Here is a 21,034-nt window from a genome sequence, read left to right on the forward strand (position 1 = left end):
TCGCATGAACATATGCATTTAACTGAAGATCTTGATACCCTCCCAATAACTATTTCAGATCATGTGCCAATAACAGCTAAAATAAAAACACAGGGTAATGAAATAAAAACGAGACATTGGCGCTTTCCTACCTATTTGTTGAAGAGAGAGGAATTTAAGGAATGGATAGTGGAGATTATTCAGGAGCTGTTAGGATAGAAATTTCTTCTGATAATATAGCTAAGGAGTGGGATAAAACTAAGGTGGAGTTTAAAAATAGAGTGGAAATAAAAGAAAGGGAGCTTATGGTTAAGGAGTAACAAGAATTATTTAGAGGGACTGACAAATGTGAAAGTATTGCAAAATAGGGGGAATCTCACAGAACAAGAGGAGGATCAACTGCAGAATGCTAGGCAGAAAATAAGGGATATATATACAAGCTTAGAAAGGTTGCTGTTAAGTAACTTTTTTGATGACACCAGAGCACAAAAACTTTTAGCAGAATGACTCAGGCAACAGAAAGCAGAAAGGGCTGCCACCAAAGTTAGGGAGCCTGTAACAAAGAAGGTAACAAGAGAACCTGTAGAGGTATTAGAAATACTCTGGAAATTCTATAAAGCAGAAAAATATGAAAAGATACTAACGGAAATGTTTACGGAGGAATGAAATATTTCAAGGTTATAGGTAGAGAAGGCTCAATTACTAACAGTTAGGATAGGAGAAGATGAGATAAAAATTGTGATTACAGGAAAGTCCCCAGGAATAGATAGTATTCCTGTGAAACTTTGGAAGCTAGGAGGGAAAAAAAACCTTAAAGATCTGGAAGGTTTTGTCTAACAATATCTTAAGAGGAGAAAAGGTACCACCATCCTGGAGGAAAGTAGTGGTAGCTGTAACATCTAATGAGGGTAAGAATCCATCAGATCCAGCTTCATACAGGCCCATTTCAATTCTAAACCACATTTATGAAGTGTTCATGTCTATACTGGCTAAAAGAATGGCAAAAGTAAAGTCAAAACTGATATATAGGGATCAGTGTGGTTTTGTGAAGAGGAGGCAAACATTTGACATTAACAGAACATTGATGATCCAGAGGGAAGCAGAATGTAAGAAAATACTGTTGCTGCTGATGGGTCATAATGCAGAGAAAGCATTTGATACAGTAAGCTGGGACTTCATGAGCAGGGCAATGGAAGCATTTGCATTGCCTTATAAAATAAGTCTGATTAGGAGAATATTATGAGGGATCGGAGGTGAAAATTGAGTGTGTGGGCCCTTTCTGATAATTTCTACATGAGCAGAGGAACCAGGCAAGGGTGTCCTCTTTCCCCTTTATTATTTGCAATACATTTATGAACCATTGGCAAAGAAAATACGAGACTCAGAAATTCAAAGATATAATTGGTATGGTAGTCAAGAAAAGCTGTCTTTATTTGCAGATGATATTATTTTGTACCGGACAAAACCAGAAAAAAGACATTACAGTGTTGTGGAACATTCTGATACAGTTTCAGATCTTTTCACGATACAAAATTAATAAAGCTAAAACAAAGGCAATAGCAGTAAATTATGTACACATACATAAACTTGTTCAGGAATACTCCTACTTATGGGGGACATGGCAAAATTTAATATTTAGGAGTACAGATTAAAAATTATTCTAGTGTGGCAGCAAAGGATATGTGGGAAAAGAATAAATAAAAGATAATACAAAAAACTGAAAATGGAAGCTCTGTTATATGGATATGGACAGTAAGATACAAGCAGTTAAAATGATTTTAGTCCCTTTTGTCTTATATACATATCAGGCATATTATTAACAATCAGAGAAGTTGTTGTGGGTAGCAATTAATAAAGAGCTGAAGGACTTTATCTGGGAGAAGAAGATGGCAAGAGTCAAGAGGGATAAGCTGATTCTTCCAGTAGAACAGGGTAGATTAGGATTACCCAATTTGAAGAGGTATTTCAGAGCTACACAGTTAAGACTCCAATACATAGAACAAGCAGAAAACTGTAATTCAAAGTGGAAAGAGATGATGTTGAAACAAGGGGGATGCTCAAGAAACAAGGAGAGTCTGGAATTTTGGAGGTAGGCCTTTAAGGAAAACAACAATGATCAAGCAGAATATTATATCCATAAAGTAGCAAAAAGTATTGAAGCCATGGTGGTACAGTGGTAGCATTGTTGCCTCACAGCAAGAGGTTCTCCCGTTCGATTTACGGCTGGAGTGCCTTCTGTGTTGAGTCTGCATGTCCTCCCCACAGTCGAGTTGTCTCCGAAAGACATGCATGAATGGGCGTGCCTTCGCTGAAGGTTGGGCATCGGGCTGGCAACTTGGCACCATAAAAAAATCTACTGCCAATCATTAGCAGACCGGAGTTCCACTGTGGCGACCCCTAACCCCTAAAAGCCAAAAAGACAAAGTAGCAGAAAGTATTATAAGAACTCAACCAATACGGGAATGGAGAAAGAAGATTCTGACTATAGGGATGACTGCTATTAGGGATACTGACAATATTGGAGAAAACTGGCAAAGGAACCAAGGTATTGGGAGAAAGTAACTAGAGAGGGAAAGATGACGGACTGGGAAGATGCCAAGAATTTATTTGGACTGCAGGTTACAGATTGCCTTCCCTATCAGGGATTGATATCAGAGTATAGGCAAAAAGAAAGAAAAAGGGGGCTCCTAAATGAAACACCAGCACTGGTAGAGTTCGTAACAGCATCTAGAACAGAGTCTGCCATTAAAAAAAGGAATAATTAGTAGAATATATAAAATACTGCATGATAACTGTAAGAACAAATCAGAGGAGGTTAGAAAGGACTGGGAAGAAAGACTGGATAAGCAATTTACAAAGAAACAATGGGAGGACATATGCATGTCTCCCAAATATGCAACAAAATCTAGAAAATTTTGGAATTTTGCCTGGAATTGTTTACATAGACATTTTTATACCCAAAGTAGACTCCAGAGAATTTTTCCTAAGGTAGACAGTAAATGTTGGAGGTGTGAAGGGGAAAAAAGTTAACTGGGAACATATTTTCTGGGAGTGCAGTGAGTTGGCAGACTTTAAGGATTCCCTGCGGGATGCACTGCTGGAAATGCTGGGTGGCCAGATTGGTCTGATGAGGGAGATGATTTTTCTGAGCTTTGATAAAGAATCAGAATTGCCTAGACATGTCTAATGGTGACTGCCAAAAAAGCAATTACTAGAAAATTAAAATCAAAATTTAAACCAACTACAGTGGAAGTAGTGAATATAGTAGCAGAGATAAAACAACTGGAACTGAGATCTTTAGAAAAGGGTAGGAGCAAACTGCATAGGAAAAAATTAGAAATTGTGGGAAGAATACATGCAGGAGGAATGAGGCATAAAAGGCAGCAGGACATAAATGAGCTATGTAATGCTTCAGTGAGAAAGACTGGTAGATAAGTGGTGTCTAATGTTTGCAATTGGGTGCGTGTCAGCATGGTTTGGGATGGAAAATGCTTGCAACCAGGATTGTGTCAGTGTGGTTTGTTTTCATTTATATAAATGTATGATTGCCTACGTAGTAAGTGATGATTTAATGAAGGTGTTTCTCATTTAAAAAAAAAGCAGGAATTGAATAATTTCTGTAAAATACTGCTTAATATGACACACAGTAATATGTGCGAAGTATAATGTTTGTTATGTTAAAATACTTCGATTACTTTTATGTGAATGTAAATCTGCCTATGTCACAAGTGATAATTCAATAAAGGTGTTGGGGGGGGGGGCAACTTCCGTATACTGTTTGTTCTGCAAGGACGTTTTGGATAACTTTTTTTTCTAGAAGTTTTTGAACTTCTTGAGTATCATACTCCCTTCAGACTGGGTGGCACGTCGGGGAGTTTTCTCCTGGAACCTGGAGTTGAAGGGAATGTAGTAACCCCTGGATATTACTTTTAGCATTGTTTGTTGTATTTGTCCAGGCATCTAAGTGCAGGGATAGACAACCCCTGCCTGCCTCCAGAGATGGACAGTCAGGCAGTGCTTCAAGAGAGCTGATGGGGCTTAATGGGAAAAGGTTCCCCTGAAGCCCTGATTTTGCAGATCCACCATGCCTCTGGGGGTGGTGTCTACCATTGAAACACCCCCCCTCTGCCTTTGGAGGAAATATCCTCACATGGATCCTGGAAAGGTCCTTGAGCTCTCCCGAACCAAATTGTCTTCCCACCTCGCTTATTCCTTCAAAAGAGTTCACTCAGAGGTGGAAAGAAAACTTGATCCCCACAGTAGACAAGGTCTTTCCTTCTCGCTTGTTGCATATAAGTTTCTTTCACAGATGGTCAAAACAAGGAGGAACCATCAAATGGGGCATTAATGAAAGATGCTTTGAAGGGTTCTGCGAAATCACAAAGCCTCATCCAGGCATGTCTTCTAATGGCTATGCCTGTACTGGCTGTTTGTGAGGTGCCTTCTGTAGTATGTGAGGTCAAGCTCATTAAGGAATTAGCAAGGGAAGATAAGAGTTGCAAGAGAGCTAGTTAGTTCATCAATGAGATCTCTGCAAAAGTGTAAAGTGTGCCAAAAAATTTAATGACCTCAGTGCGAAGGTAGCAGAGGCAAAGTCACTTTCTATATCCATCCAATGGCTGAGATGCTTTGATTGTGGGATGGACAGTGCAGCTTTGATCAGCTAGTTCCTTTTTTGTGACTGCTGACAACAATGGCATCAACTGGAATTCCTTTGCTCCAATGTGAACAGTCAGAAGGGGGACTGAGGAACCTACCAGGACATTTAGGGATCGGTTAGATTGTGCCCAGCTCCTTCCAAGCTTGGCAGAAAGTCTATGAGTTTGGCTGCCGGGGGAGTCACCCAGTATGTAGATGGGACTGGCCTGAAAGCCTCCAGGAACACAGACTCCTCAGAAGGAGGAGGTTGGGAGGACTAGCCACCATTCTGCATAAGGAGTTCAAGGATGTCTCCAAAGGATTGGTGTGATGAGGGATACAATTTTTATGAGCTATGATACAGAATGGAAATGTCTAGACATTATAAGGCTTTGCTGTCTCTAATTATAGTGGCTGCCAAAGAAACAATTACGAGAAAATAGAAATCAAAATCTAAACCAACTATATTAGAAGTAGTGAATATAGTGAGAGATATGAAACAACTGGAATAGAGATATTTAGACAAAGGTATGAGCAAACTACATAGAAAAAAATGGGAACTGTGGGAACAACAAACACAGAGGAGGAAAGAGGTTTAAAAGAAAGCAGGAGTTAAATGAGATATGTAATGTTTGACTGAAAACAATTGGGTAGATTATAAGTGATGTATAATGTTTGCAACTGGGAGTGGGTCAGTATCGTTTGTGATGTAAAATGCTTGCAACTAGGATTATGTCTGTGTGGTTTGTTTTCATTTATATAAATGTATGATTGCTTATGTTGTAAGTGATGGTTTCATAAAGATATTTCTTGTTTAAAAAAAAGGGGGTAGGAATTGAATAATTTATGTAATGTTGCTTAGGTTGTATGATATGTAATATATGTGAAACATAATCTTTGCTAATTTTAACTTAATACAGTTTTATTACTTTTAGAAAAATGTTAATATGCCCATGTCACAATTGATCATTCAATAAAGGTGTTTAAACAAAGAAAAAAGGGATGTCTTCAAAGAAGACAACTTCAGGTGGTGATCTAGGGGATCCTTCTCCCTAATCAAAATCGGTGCCCTCAGGCAGGGACTCCAAAGGGGACTCTAATGGCCTCCTCTTGTACTTTTTCTTGCAGGGCACCTCCTCTGTGGTGTGTTCAGAGGATGTATCAGAAGAAAGGGGAATCCTTCGCAGGGAGAAAGACTGGAGGCCTTGCCAGGAAGGCTGACCTATGGCAAGATGGATGAGCTCAATGCTTAGCTCAGACGAAGGCTGGGGAGGATCCTGGATTTGAGAAAACAGTTCCTTAATTCTAGAAGAAACCCTTTCTGCGACCTGGAAGGCTGACGGACTGGGAGAGACCCCCCCAACCTATCCCTCAGACCCAGAGCTACTGGAGGAGGAAGAAGAGAGTCTGCCCTGGATCTGACAACACCAGAGAGAATCAGACCCGAACTGACGAAGGCCAAAGCCAAAGGGCAAGACAGGCATCTGAAAAAGTCAGAGCCGAAGTCAACCCCCAAGAGCTGGTGCCATCATCTCTGATCCAAGACTTGCTCTGATCCAACAAAAATACAGCAGGCCTGGTCACAGACAGGAGTCGTTGGGTCTGACATTGACTCTCTCGGTGCACTCAGATCCTGTTGTTCCAAAACCTTGGATCAGATCGGAGAGGAAACTTGCAATAAAGGTTTTGAAGCTCTCATGGATGAAAGATGGGTCAGAGACAGCAAAATCCCATCTGAATCTCAGTCTTGAGGAAATGCTGCATTATCCTATCCATCTCTGCTTTGGAAAAACTCAGGGAAGACCTACAAGAAGACCCTGAAGAATGCCTAGATTACGCTGGTGACTGTAGGATCAGACAGGGAGGAGCCGGAAGAGATGGTTTGCTGTGAGGTGCCAGTGTACATCTCTGAACCTGCGGATCCGAAACCTTAGGATCTGAGGTTGCCCTACTCAGAGTGGAGGAACCAGAAATCAAAATTATATCTGTCAGATCCGATGGAGTCCTTGGATCCAAACAGGATTTAGTCATGCTCAGGTCTGATAGAATTGTCAGAGCTGAAAAAGGTTTAGACTTGTTCAGATCCAAAGGTGTCGGATCAGAAGAACATTTTGTCTTGCCTGGATCCGAGAGAGTCAGATCCGATAACTATGGCCTTTTTCAGGCAGGTCTGATGAAGCCCTTCGGGGAAGCTGACAGGGCTCATCTTTTTAGATCCTTGGAAATGAATATTTTCATGAGCCCCAAAAGAAGGTAACAGTCCATTCAGAATGAGCTTGTTCCATCTGAGATGGCCCTGAAGACTGAAGCCCGCACAGATAACACAGTCAGCATTCAAGTGACTGGGACCCAAGCAACAGACGCACTCCTTGTGGCCATCCGTATTTAGGATTTTCTGCCCGCAAGAAGTGCATCTCTTGAAATCTGTAGGCTTATCAGACATCATAAAAAGAACAATCAGGAAATAAATAAAGCAAAAAATATATATATATATATATATATATATATATATATATATATATATATATACACACACACAAAAAAATATATATATATGTACATACATACACAAACACACACACACACACACATTTTATATATATATATATATATATATATATATATATATATATATATAGGGAACCCTATCATATGATCGAAGTTTCAAAACTTTGAAATTCATATGATCGAGACCATTCGATTGAAATTTTGAAACATCGCACGTAAAAGAAAAAAATAAAAAACAACTTCCCCTGCTAATTAAATATTCCAACTCCAAAATCACACTACAGTGAGGAAACGAGTAAATCCCGATCCGTGTTGTAGCTCAATCTCCATTCGAAACAATCAATGTTTCAAAACTTCGATCATATGAATTTCGAAGTTTTGATATTTCAGTCATGTGACAGGGATTCGTGTGCGTGTGTGTGTGTGTGTGTGTGTATATATATATATATATATATATATATATATATACATATATATATACATACATATATACACACACATATATATGTGCGTGTGTGTATAGATATATATATATATATATATATAGATATCTATAGCGTCTATATTAGCTTGTCAAAAGATGACAATATCGAATGGCATAAACATCAAAAATGCCATACATCGAAACTGTTCTTGTGGGAGGCTGTGCCCCCACACCCCCCGCTAATTATATATACCAACTCTGAGATCTACAGTGAGGAAAAAGCTAATTTTCTGATCCCCACTGTACCATGATCCCGCAACAACACTTTCCATGTACGGCATTTGCGACATCATTGCCGTTCGATATTTTCAACATGCGATAAGGTGAAGTAGACCCTAGATATATATATATATATATATATATATATATATATATATATATATATGTATAGATACACACACACACACACACACACACACATGAAGACAGCACAGATCAAGTCCTATAACACTACTAAAAACTTCTATACTAGGCAAAAACAACAAGGTTTTTTTTTTTTTTTTTTTTTACACAAGAGAGGAAGTCGGGAAAAGGGGGAAGGGCAGCAATCCCAAATGTCCGCGAGGAGCTAGAGGAGGAGAGGATAGGAAGAAAACTAGCCAAGAGTTAAACAAGTTAAACATACTTTTTAAGAAAACTTTATAAAGGAAAATAATAAGCCTGAACAGAATTCATCTCCACACAAACACTCGAGACTCAGGGACCATGTCTGGATGCAATGGTGGCAAACAAGATCTGAGGGGTTCGAGAAAGTATGATGTGTTATAGGAGAGGGAGAAGCTCGAGACTCAGATCATAAGTCTTGGAAATGTGGCTGAGTTGGATCTGATGTTGGATCCAAGACCTAGCAGTGAGGAAGAATTAAAAGGACAACATTAGATCCTACATTTGTCTGTTTCTCCCACATGTTCAATGGACTTTGTAAACCAATGTGTACGTAGTCCACTATCTTGGGCTGCCAATATTAACCTTTCATCTTTTGGTTTAAATTCACTTCTAAACCATTCCTGTGTTTGACCTAGACTAACATGAGGTTGTTCCAAGAGTTTTCTACACTTGCAACTATATTTATGCATTTTCCACATTTCTTGTCTTCTCAACTGATCCTTCGCCTTATATTCTTGTTTGTTTGTTTTTTGGCACAGTCAGTTGCTGCCTGATGTTTATCTACTTCTATTCTGACTTCTGGTAAACTAAGCAGGGAAGTCAACTTAGACTTATAGTCTCCTCATGTTTCAAAACTTTTACTACATTTGGGTCTTGTAAGGTCAGCAGATATGTATGCAGTCCCACGAATGCAGATCTACACACATAAATCAGTTTTGAGGAGGCCCGTATCACCTTCAGAATGGGGAATATATAGTCTCGGTGTAGTTACTTTTATAAACCATTTGGTGAGCATGAAGCCTCCTTCTCATTTTCCTGTCCAACCTATCCAACACCTTTTGGGGCCAGTCAATCACTCCAAAACTGTAAATTAGGACAAGAAGAGCAAATTGGTTTATAGCTTGGACTTTGTTCCTAGATGTCAACGCTATTTTCAGTATTAATTTTAGTCTTCTAAAATCTTCTGCATCAAGTTGTATTCTCATTTGTTCATGTTTTATTCTTGATCCTTCATCAATACCCAAATGTTTATAAACTCCCTCTTGATCAAATTCTTTTATATCACATTCCTGTCCCAAACTGACACTTTCTTGGTACTGCAGCTTTCCTGCTTTGAATCGCACATAACTACCTGCAAGGGATCCTAGGGGTACAACTGAGAAATGGGAGCCAGGACATAGACGATTTCATAAATAGGATACAGTGCCGAACACACAAACTCTGAAAGAAACAGACCCCTAAACACAAACTAGTGTTACCAGAAAATTAAAAAGCATCTAAATACAGAGAATGACAACACATACTCAGCAATGTAAAATAAATAAAATGAAATTAAATTAAAATGAAATAACAGTTTCTAAAGTTAGCAACTATTTGCATAAAGAAACATTTAACATTTCAAAAAAGATGTACAGAAGAGGTGAAACACATCTAGGAACACTTAGAATAAAGCTCATGGTTATACAGAAGAAATGATTCCCCAAACTCAGATGACACGATGAAGTTTTACATGATTATTTACTTTACCAAACTAATACACAGCAAAATAAAACTGTTCTTGTCCAGATGTTAAAATTACCCAAACCAACCTGGATAACTTTCATGGGACCATTAACAATATCAGCGTTTTAATATTACAATATTATAATTCACAACTCCGAATGTACAGTCTGTAGCATCAATATACATCAGTACTGTGATTCTTGTCATAAACAAGATTTCGTTTTTTCACAGCTCAGTATGCATCTGTTAAAAAGTTTTATACTGGTGCAGTGTTCAACATTATTTAGTTTAAATAGTTTTGTGACAACCAAGACATAAATCACAGAATCACACAGTTATGACCAGAATTAATATTTTGGTTTAAAGGTTTACAGTTTCAGAAGGATTGTTAATGTTATTTGGTTGCCAGGAAGACATCAGTTTCTCAATAATTTAACAGGAAACGGAAGAACACCACATGCCACAAAAAGAGAAACATCATGTCTGAGGTCAAACACACCTCAAAATAATGAGTCAAAAGACAAACTAGATGAAGTGATACAGAAGAAATCATTCAAGCAAAAGTACAAGATGAAAACACTATACATATTCCAAAAGATAACCACCACAATCGACATTCTAGAAAAGTCTGTATTAATAAAACAAGGCAAAACAAAAACACCACTGAACAGTACTGAAAAATATTCTGAAAATGAGATTAAAGGTTATATGGTAATTGTGAATAAGGGAATGCATATTTTGACTACACACTGCTCAGTCCCAAAGCCAAACGACAGAAGATTTATGATTTATGCCAAGAGCAGCTTATGATAAACAATCTAGAATGATGGAAGGGGGTCATCCACAGGACCCAGGAGGAGGGAGTTTGTATTCAAAGCAGTAGATTAACAGAGAAATTGGCACAATAGAGCAGAAAAACATGGGCGAGGACAGACTTCTGCCTGGATGGTCAGAGATTATTGGCTACTTGAAGCAGTGTTTTATAAGACATAGCCTAAATGCATTTATTTCATGGGACAATGGAAATATATGGTAAAAAAACTTGTGTATAAAATGTGCATCTGCGTACAGGAAATGATTTTTTAACATTCCTGTGTACTTTTTAAACTTTCTAAAGGCTGAAAAAATTTCATTTAAACTCTATGGCACGCAAAGCTCTGTGAAAAACAAAAATGTATCTTGAATTTGACAAAGAACAGAAAAGGAGGTGGTCACTTTATCTACATTACTTTACCAGGTAAACTATAAGGAAAGTGCTGCAGAGGTATAGGTGATACTTGGACAGAGACTGTTCATAGAAAAGTGAGCAGCTGCTTGGTGAGATAGCGTGGTAGTCTCCAATGAACCTATGAAGCTAACTGCCCTGAAGGGTCATTTTAAGCCTAGCCAATACCCCGGATGTCAAAATCAAATACCATACCTTGACGATGATCTAGGAAGAGAAATTCAAAAGAAATGCCTCTGGAATTTATTCATGTAGCTACTGAGCATACAATTTCACCCCACAGAGGGCTTTAAGTATGTATAGAACTAATTTTGAAAAAGGTTCATTCCTCGTTGCTGCTTTGGCTTTTTGGGGCAACTCTTAAAACTTACAAAATGCGCTTAACAAAAAAACAGTCCCAGAACTATTACAAAAAGCTGCCTCTAGAAGATCCCTGCTATGTTTAAATGCATCTCCCTGTTATACTTAGTGTCAGCACTAAAATTACATCTTATCATATGATCAAAATTAATACAATGAGGCAGTTAATGTTCTTAAAGTAAAATACAGAAATACTTGCTGAAATTCAGATGTCAAAATAGAGGGTGCATCCAGGAATAAGCCTGCTCTTTTCCACTGAATGCAGCCTTGAAACTTTACTACTTTATAGTATTTCATGCCAAAACTTACAACACATGCATTTCTTCAGGACAGATCACACAGGGCAGCTTCATTTAATGCATGCCAAACTGCTAGAAAAAATGAAAAATCTTCTTAACCATGCTGTCTTGCTCCACACCCATTTGTCCCACTATTAATTACTACACTTCATCTACAGCATGAGAGAGAATTCATAGTTGCAGGCATATGCAAGGTAATATGCAAACCCTCTAACACACACCAAGTTAAAAGCCTATTTTATGGGGTTCCTAGCAATCAAACTATTAATGTAATCATGCAAAAAGAGATGCATTCTTTGTATCCTTATCTGGGTCTTTAAAATACTGGCATAGGCTTCAAAAAGTACAAAAAGAAATGAGAGGTCAAACATACCTTAGCTATTCGGATGCCATTTACCCACTGATGAAGACTTCTTACATCATCACAGCAAAGGTACTTGATGTACTGAGACTTCTTCTGGATTTGTGGATGCTACAAAAAGAATAGCAAAAGACTGGTTAAAGTAATTTAGACTAGATGCATTACACAATGTTGCTATTACAACACAGAAGTTCAAGTCATTTCCTTACTGTGAAAGAGGCTGCATTCAGCTATGGTATTTGTTTTAATAAACAATGCATTCCATATGACCTACTATCTTCTGCTTCCCCAAATGGGTGAGTCAATAACCTTAATTAATGCCAAATCTAACATCTATAAAAAATTATAAATAGACTAACAGCACAAATGGGTCACTTAACAAACCATCTTTGTCCACAGAGCTGAACTGGCCTCCTGTGACCTCTCTATGAAAGTATCAATATTTTCTAATGTATGTCCTTCATCTGCTTGAATTCCCTACTGATTTTCATCTGTGGCCTCTCTACTGACTGTTTTTTTTCTTGGCATTCTTTAATCCTTCTGATGAAGCAGAAAAGTGTGTGTGTGTGTGTGTGTGTGTGTGTGTGTGTGTGTGTGTGTGTGTGTGTGTGTGTGTGTGTGTGCGCCTGCACACGCAGTGAGCATCAATCTAACTTAAGGGACACCACCCTTCTCTAACTGTGTTTAAGCTGCTGTACTATAATGCTGTTACACATGGGTGCATGAGGCATGACAAGGACAACACTGTAGCACAATTAGCAAATGGCTAGACCAGACATGAGCAAGTTAAATTAGTATCCACTGGCAAGGAAGAAAGAAGTTATGTACTCAACCATAACATTCCATCTGTGCTGTCTAGCTTCATTCATCCTTGACAGATGGGGTTCAGTTCCAATACTGGAACCGACTCAGCCGTTACTACAGTTTGCATCAGCCAAAAACTCTCGAGCTTCACCTCTACCCAGAATCCCTGTCTCTCAATTACCTCAGATCAAACTTGCAGAAAAAATATCGAAACGTATAAATCACATATACATACAGCTATGTGTAAGGTAAGCCAGGAGGAAGCCTTATGAACTGTGCTTAGACAAGATAATTGTTCAATTGCATTTGATCCACTCCACCAGAAATCTTTGAGGTTGGGGGATGGGGGGGTCTAGGATAAATGAAGACAGACAACACAGATGGAATGTAAGTACATAACTTCCTTACCTGATGTTGTCAATCTTAATTCCATCCTTGATAGATGGGACAAAGTCCCCAGCTACCTATAAATCTTGGGTGGAGTCATGGAAGGATATTCCTGAGCACCATCGAGCCAAAGGATGATCATCCCCTAGAGACCATGTCCAATTTGTTATGAGTAATAAAGGTATGGGAAGTAGCCGAAGTCGCAGCTGCACATATGTCATCGACTGAAAGACAGCTGAAGTGGCTACAGACTTTGTAGAATGTGCTTTGACTGGTTTAGTCAAGGTTAAATTATTCTCATCATAAATGAATGAAATGCAGTCTTTCAGTCACCTAGAGACAGTAATCTTGCTGACTTGTCTTGCTCAACTTTGCAAAGGAGAAAAAAACAATAGTTGACTAGATTGTCTTACATTTTTGTTCTTTGAAAACAGAAAACATCTAAGGATGTCTAATAAATGCAAGGAGCACTTTCCTTTGTTAGAATGGTTAGGGAAGAAAACCTGGTAAATTAATCATCTGGTTAATATTAGTCTCTGATACAATCTTGGGTAAAAAGGAGGGGTTCGTTCACAAAGATACCCTATTCTTGTGGAAAATAAGATTAGGAGTTTCAGATAAGGCCTGGATCTCTGAAATCCTTCTGACAGAGGTAATGGCTACCAAAATGAGCATCTTCCAAGATAAAAACTTCAGGTCACATTCCGCAGAGGGTTCGAAGGGAGAATGTATCACTGCCTGAAGAACTAGGTTCAAGTTCCAAGGAAATACTTGGATGCCTGGCAACTGATGGAAATGGAAGAACCACGCAGTCAGCCTGAGGTTCAAAATGTTTGGGTGAACAAGACTGTCAGGATGGGACAGATCATCTGGCACCGGGTCCAGAATCAAGGGTTGACAAGTTAAATAAGACCAAAGGAAGGGGAACCAAACCTGTTGAGACCAAAAAGGAGCAATGAGGATTACTGTGCTCTTCAACCTAAGTGCTTTTGCTAAAAATTTGGGAATTAGAGGTATCTGGGAAAGACATATAGGAGACCGGGAGGGGGGCAATCGTGGAGGAGAGCATCTCTTGGTGGCATTCCCAGATGGGGAATCAGGGCAAATTATTTGTTGTTTAGGGAAGATACAAACAGATCACAGCAAGGCTGACCCCAAAAGTGGAAAATAATTTTTGCCACTTTTAGACCAAGAGACCACTTGTGAGGCTGAAGAATGCATCAGCTCAGCTTGTCCACAATCACATTGGAACTCCCTAGTATGTGCGTTGCTATTAGAAAGCTGTTGGAAGAAGTCAACCACTGCCACACACTGAGGGCTTCTCAACATAAGGGGTAAAAGTTGGTTCCTCCCCATTTGTTGATGTACCAAACTACTGACATAATGTCCATTTGAATTGCAATAGTCTCCTGAGGATAAGCTGTCTGAAAGGCCTGCAACTCAAGAGGCACCGCTCTTATCTGTAGAACACTGATGTACAAGTTGACCTCTACCGGAGACCAAGTGCCTTGGACCATATTTCCCAAACAATGCCCCCTAACCCCATCTGGGAGGCGTTAGTGGTCACTACAGCCATGGCCTCTGGAAAAACAAATGGACGACTGTGAAGAACTTGATCGGACTACATCCAACAAAGAAGATCCGTTTTGCAATGGTTGGTGATCGGGACTTATTGTGACAATGGGTGATGAAGTATGGACCACTGGAAGGCTAGTAGCCATTGCAGACTTCTCAAGTGTAACCTGGCAAGGGGCGCTAGTGTTATAGAAGCTGCCATGGATCCTAGAGCTTGCAAAACTAAATGTGCTGGAGCCTTCTTTCTGTGGATTAACTTTTGAACCTGAACCACTATTCTCTGATGACCTTCTGAAGGAAGAGATGCTATTGTCTGAGTATTCAGTACTGCTCCTATGAATTCTAAGCTTTGTGTTGGCATTAAAACATGACTTTTCTAGATTTACCATGATCTCCAGATGGGCACAGATGTTGAGGATGCATTCCTTAGCTGTTATCAACTGAAGCTTGGTCGAAGCAGTTATCAGCCTGTCATCCAGATATGGAAACACATGGAATCCTTGTAGTCTCAACTGTGCTGCCATGTATTTGGTGAACACCCTGGTGGCTGTGGTGAGTCCAAAGGGCAGTAGTCTAAATTGGTAGTGAGTGGCTCCCAGCCGGAAGCAGAGGAACTTTCTGGAAAAGTTTCCATCTTTATGTGGTAATATGCATCCTGAAGGTCTACTGAGCACATCCAGTCATCTTTTTTTCAGAAAGAGAACAATAGACTGTACCGTGACCATCTGGAATTTTGTTTGTCCAACTGATTTGTTCAGTACACTGAGATACAAAAGTGGTCTCCAGTCCCCTGTCTTTTTGGCACTAAAAATAATCTTGAGTAAGTTCCAGGTCCCTCTTGGTCTGGTGGGACTTGATGGATGGCTCTCTTGTTCAGCAGTTTTTGGATTTCTTGTGCTGCTGAATCCCTCTGATTGGGCGGAACATTGGGGATTTTCATGTAAACAGGGGGAGGTTGAGAAGAGAGAATGGTATAGCCTCTGGATATGATCCACTGCACCCAGGAATCTGTTATGTCTAGCCAGGCTAATATAAGCATCCCCCACTGCCTTCAGAGGAAGACAATTGGGCCTCACTTCAGAAGCACTGAAAGAGCTCGTCTGGGAAGGAATCCCTGAAGCTCTGGTTTTGTGGACCACCTTTGCAACAAGGGCAGTGTCCTCTATTTTGGTTCACCCCTCTGACCCTGGGGGAACTCCCAACACATGCATCTTGGAAAGGCCCTTTGGATTTCTTGAACCACATTTTTCCACCACACCTCTGGTTCCTATGAAAAGATCTTGGGGGAAGGGGGGGTAAAACATACCTTACAGCAGAAAGGGTCTTACCATCTTTCGCACACCGGGACAAAGTTTCTTTCACTTTTGGGCCAAACAAGGACTTGCCGCCAAAAACAGCATTGACAAAAGAAGACTTGAATGGTTCCGCAAAATCACAAAGGGGCATACAGGTGAATTGGACATAGACTTCAGGGCGGCTAACTGGGAAGCCACTTTCTCTTGGGCTCCCTCAGCTAAAGCTCCCACCAGTGCGTCTGAAAATTCCTTGATCAGATCCCATTGGAGTCTGATGAAATGTGTCAACAAATTCAAGGACCTTGTGGCGAAGGTCAATGAAGCATAGATCCACTTCTCAAACCTATCCACAGCTCAGGACTTCATGTTGGGTGGATGGACAGAGGAACTCTCCTCAGTCAGTTCCTTTTTAGTGGTGGCCGCTACGATCATAGCATCAACTGCAAGACCCTTAGCCCAAAACTGTTTGTCTGCAGGTGCAGTATCTTTTCTGGTCTCTTGGGGATGGGCTCAACTGAGTCAGAGGCCTTCCATGCCTGCTGTAAAATCAACTGAATGAGCTCATCAGTGAGCAGTCTCACTCAAAAGGTAGAGGGGCAGCTGCCAAATGCCTGCAGGTAAACAGACTCCACCCAGGAATGGTTTTGAGACTTCCAGCCACCCCTCTGCTTTAGAATTTCCAAGATGTCACTAAAGGAGACACCTTCAGGGGGTGACCATGGGGACTCTTCCCCCTCATCGAAGTCTGTATCTCCAGTGACTGATTCCAGGGGGAATTTAAGTGCTTCCTCTTGCACTTCCTATTGTGAGGGACCTCCTCAGGGGGATAAATTTGGGGAGGTATCAGAGGCCAACAGTACCTGTGGCTGTGACACCTGAGGCTTCAGCACCTGTTCTCCCAGTATAAATGTAAGTGGAAGAGTAGAGCTAGGAGGGGGGTCCTGTTCCGATGGGGTAGGCGCCGACTGGATTTCTGCTAGAGAAAGGCCCTCTGCATAGCCTCAAAGGCTGGCCCCCCTGAAGAGGGAAGGGAGCCTGGAACCGAGAAAGACTGCCTCGGGACCAGGATCACTTCTCACTCAGAAGAACCAACCCTGAAGACCAAAGCTGGAGTGGAACTAACTAGAATCTAAGCTCCAGGTGCAGGGACAGCTCAGAAAAACCTGGAGTCGAGACCTGTCCCCAGAGTCAACAGGGTAGCCACGGCTCTGGGAGGTCTTCAGTTCAGATACAACCGAAGAGGTTAGGGTAACTGCCAGCTACGCAAAAGCAAACTCCACAGCTGACACAGTCGGTGCTGGGAGAACTGGAACAGAGGACTCTAAGACCTCTGAGGAGGTTAGAGGAGGAATAGTCAAAAATATTATTCAACAGCCTCCCATGTCAAGGTCTGAAAGCCTTTTGGTGTAGCAGACCAAGGAAGTGGAAGGAGACTTAGCCATCTGCAAAAACACTTCTGGTAGTTCCCCAGCAAAGGGATCTATTGAAGGAGAGTAAGATGTTAAGGGCACAGAAGTCTTAGTTGGGGATATAGAAGCCAATTCTTGAGTTGAGGCCTTCAACTTGGAAGGACTCGAAATTGTAATCCGTGTCAAAAATGGGGGTTGTCGACACCAGAATGTCAGTAGCACAGGCCTTCGGTTCCAAGGGAACTTTTGAAACTGAGGTCTTCAACTTTCTGGTCTTTGGAACTTACAAGAAGGTCGGAATCGACTGACTTCACTTTTTAGCTTTGCCAACAGACAACGACGAGGAAGAAGAAACATCTGTCTTTGTTTTGTCGGCAGCTGATGAGGCTTCTCTAAAGATGGTAGGAGTCCCTTTAAAATTAACTTGTGCCTCTCTACTAAAGCCCTGTGGCTGAAGGCTTGGCAGATACTAAGCCCTGTGGCTGAAGGTGTGGCAGATATTACAATCTTCCTGTAAATGGAGAGGGCAAAGACAATACATGTATAAAGAATGAATGTTGGAAGATAGAATTTTATGAAACACGTCTGGCACTTTTTAAAGCCAGAAAGGGCCTTACCCTTGTCAGCCATGTCAGAAGGAGGGAACAAAGAAAACCTTCACAGAAAGAAAGGGAAATTATGTATATTTTTAATGTAACAAGGAAGAAAGGGGAGACGGCTATCAACAATGATAGTAAAGAGGTACACAAATGTGTACGGGGAGGGGAAAGATTACTGACAGAGAGAGACAGAGAACTATCAACAATGACAGGTGGGGATTACACAACAGTATAAGGGGAAAAAAGAAAGCATCAGCAATGATAGAAAGATTACACAAAGTGTAATGAGAGAGGTGGAAATGAATAAAAGAAATTTGAAAGAAAGTCACAAAAATTTGATCAAATCCCACAAACCCTCAAGAGTATCATCTAAACGTGATTGTTTTGGAAAGGGGCAAACAAGATCTGAGGTAACAGAGAGAGGGATTCTGGGTAGAGGTGAAGCTCGAGAGTTTTTGGCTGGTACAAGCTGTAGTAACAGCCGATTTGGTTCTGATATCGGAACCAAACCCCATCTTTCAAGGATGGAATGAAGACTGACATCATCAGATCTAAAGACTCGCGCTATCATGATATTTATTTATTTATTTTGAGAACTCATTTTTAATTACTCTTGCTATGCTATCTCAAAACCCTACTCTCCAGCATCCCTCCCAAACCTTGGTCTCTCTCTGCAATTTCCTTATGCAAGCTGCAAAACATGTGGATAGCTGGGACTAGCACATTCATGCTGCAGTCTGGGAGACTGTAGAAAAAAATAACTGTTTATTCCCCACACCCCCTCCATTTTTCAGCCTACCCATTCCAATCCACCACAGCCCTCCTGGGCACAAATACAGACTACTATGAGCTTTGGGCCAATGGTGGAAAATAACCTGTTTACAGTATTCCATAGGTATCTCCTGGGTGACACTGCACTGATGAAGTAATCCTCTAAGAAAAGTCCTGTGTTCTTAAAGAAACAGTCACTTCCCCCTGCCTGGCATACCCTTTAGTACCTCTGCCACAAATTCAGCATGGATCAGAAGTAGTGCATTATGCTGCTATACCACAGAACTAGCTTCCTCCTATAATACTGCCCAAACAGTGCAGGCAGAAAGGCAGTGCATGTATAAAGGTAGGAGTCAGCTGGTACATTAACTCACCTACTGGGAGTTGGGGGAGCAAGATATGCATGTGTAAGTTTCTGCCCATAGCCGGGCAATTCTCATGGAGAATGGTAGTTGGATCTCAAGTTAACAGCAGGCTCCAAATCATTCTGTAGCTGAGAAAGCTTCAGTGTATTAGCTTGCATGGTGATACAGCTGAAACACAAATAGAGACTGCTTCAGTTAGTGTTTCCCCTCCTCTTACAAACTTAAAAATCCATTTCAGCCTTGTATGTTTCCCATTCCTGACTCTGTCCCTCAGGGATCTGGAAGCAGTGATCTCAGTCAGTCAGTGCTCTACCTTAAAATCATTCTGAAAACCAGCTCCTCCAGCTGAGTCCTACCCCCAACCCTTATAGTTTTTCTATCATCTCCCTCAGTGGGACCAAGTGAAAAACGAAGTCCAAGAAAACACTTCCTTCACTTCTGCCCATAAAGTTTACATATCACACAGTCATAAAACTGGACCATGCTTGACTCAGAGTTTAAGTCATAAACCCATACTGAATGCTGCCCCCCACCAAAAAAACAGCCCACCCCTCAAGATGCACTCAAATTTGCTTCCCTGTCATAGCTAATTGGCCTATACTTCCAAACTGTCCCTTGTACAAGGTTATCACACTTGCCAAGACACTTCTGCACTGGCTAGTTATCTTTACATATCTCTACTAGGATGCAGGAGACTGGAGATCTGAGTGAACCCAGATGATTCAACTTCAATTAACAGATCTTAGCAAATGGAAGAAGAGTGTACCCAATGCACAGTCACCCATCTATCAAGGAGAGTCTGTTACACAGCTTGAGGAGCAGTCATCAAATAACCAGTATTCTGGTTTGATCAACAGAAACAGGGAGACAAGCCTGCCAAGGAATGCTTGGATCTGTAGCCAGGAAGGAGTTGTGCATATGCATGCAGCCACAGTAAGGACCTGACACAGCAGGTATGGCTCTCTGACTGATGACCACCGAAGGGAAACGGGAGTAGGTCCATTCAAAAATGTTGGACTCTTACCCATAAATACTCCCAATCTAGTCCTGTAATAACATGGTAAGCACCTATGTTAGTTGTTGAACAGGGCCCCAAAAATATTAAAAGAAAAGTTTATTAGGCCTTTTCCTCTGAAAGAAGATATGATCGTTTACTGTGGTCAGTATCCCAAAGTTGAAAAAAATGCACAAACAAGGGAGTAGGACAAATTTCCCCCATCTGGCATTAGTCTTAACCGTTGCAGCCAGAGTAAAGTCCTTCTCAAAGCTGAATGAAGACATTCCTGAATGGAGGCAATCATTCATTGGTCATTCCGCTATATTATTAAAAAAGCATTTGTCTGCCAACATGACTGTATCAAGGCCAACACTCTGATGAACCCTGCAGAAAGGTCAAATACAGCACCTTTGTCCAGAAGGTGAGGATCATCCAAAATACATGTCCTGTAGGGCTGGCATATACTGATATGCCAGTAGACAGTAAGCATATCTAGTAATGCCATCACCCAAAATTCTGCAGTATGGGTGACATCAGTCTAAAGGATGACAATTTCAACCCAGACTCAAGTGATGTGATGGCTGAAATCACTCATTTCTAAAAGTCATCAATCCCACTCCCCCATACAAACAAACACACACACACTTCCTGAAGAAAAGAAGCCTATTCCATGGTCTTGTAATAGTGCTCTGACCTTCTTTGCCAAAATAAAAGTGGGTCTATGCTCCACTACACTTCTGAAAGTAGCAACACAGCTCATGGTTGTTCGCTACAATTTCTGGGATTCTGACTCTGGAACATGGTTTCCCTCTTTCAGGGTTTGAAATATCTGCCCTAGTGAGGGGACATTGTCAACTCAGATTTGGTAG

At 40.7% G+C, this 21,034-nt stretch overlaps 1 protein-coding gene across 3 annotated transcripts in view; it reads right to left on the reverse strand.

Annotated features, from left to right (window-relative positions):
* RAPH1 (Ras association (RalGDS/AF-6) and pleckstrin homology domains 1) overlaps positions 1 to 21,034 on the reverse strand; it is a 2,904,638-nt gene that overhangs the window by 218,105 nt on the left and 2,665,499 nt on the right. For all 3 annotated transcript variants that reach the window (XM_044060647.1, XM_044060646.1, XM_044060645.1), the window contains one exon: positions 11,976 to 12,074. In XM_044060647.1, the coding sequence (XP_043916582.1) occupies positions 11,976 to 12,074 (99 nt within the window). The remainder of the gene's footprint in view (positions 1 to 11,975; positions 12,075 to 21,034) is intronic.

Source organism: Protopterus annectens, chromosome 2.part0 (genome assembly GCF_019279795.1).
Source record: "Protopterus annectens isolate FY-2018-M chromosome 2.part0, PAN1.0, whole genome shotgun sequence".
In the NCBI taxonomy this organism is placed as follows: Eukaryota; Metazoa; Chordata; order Ceratodontiformes; family Protopteridae; genus Protopterus; species Protopterus annectens.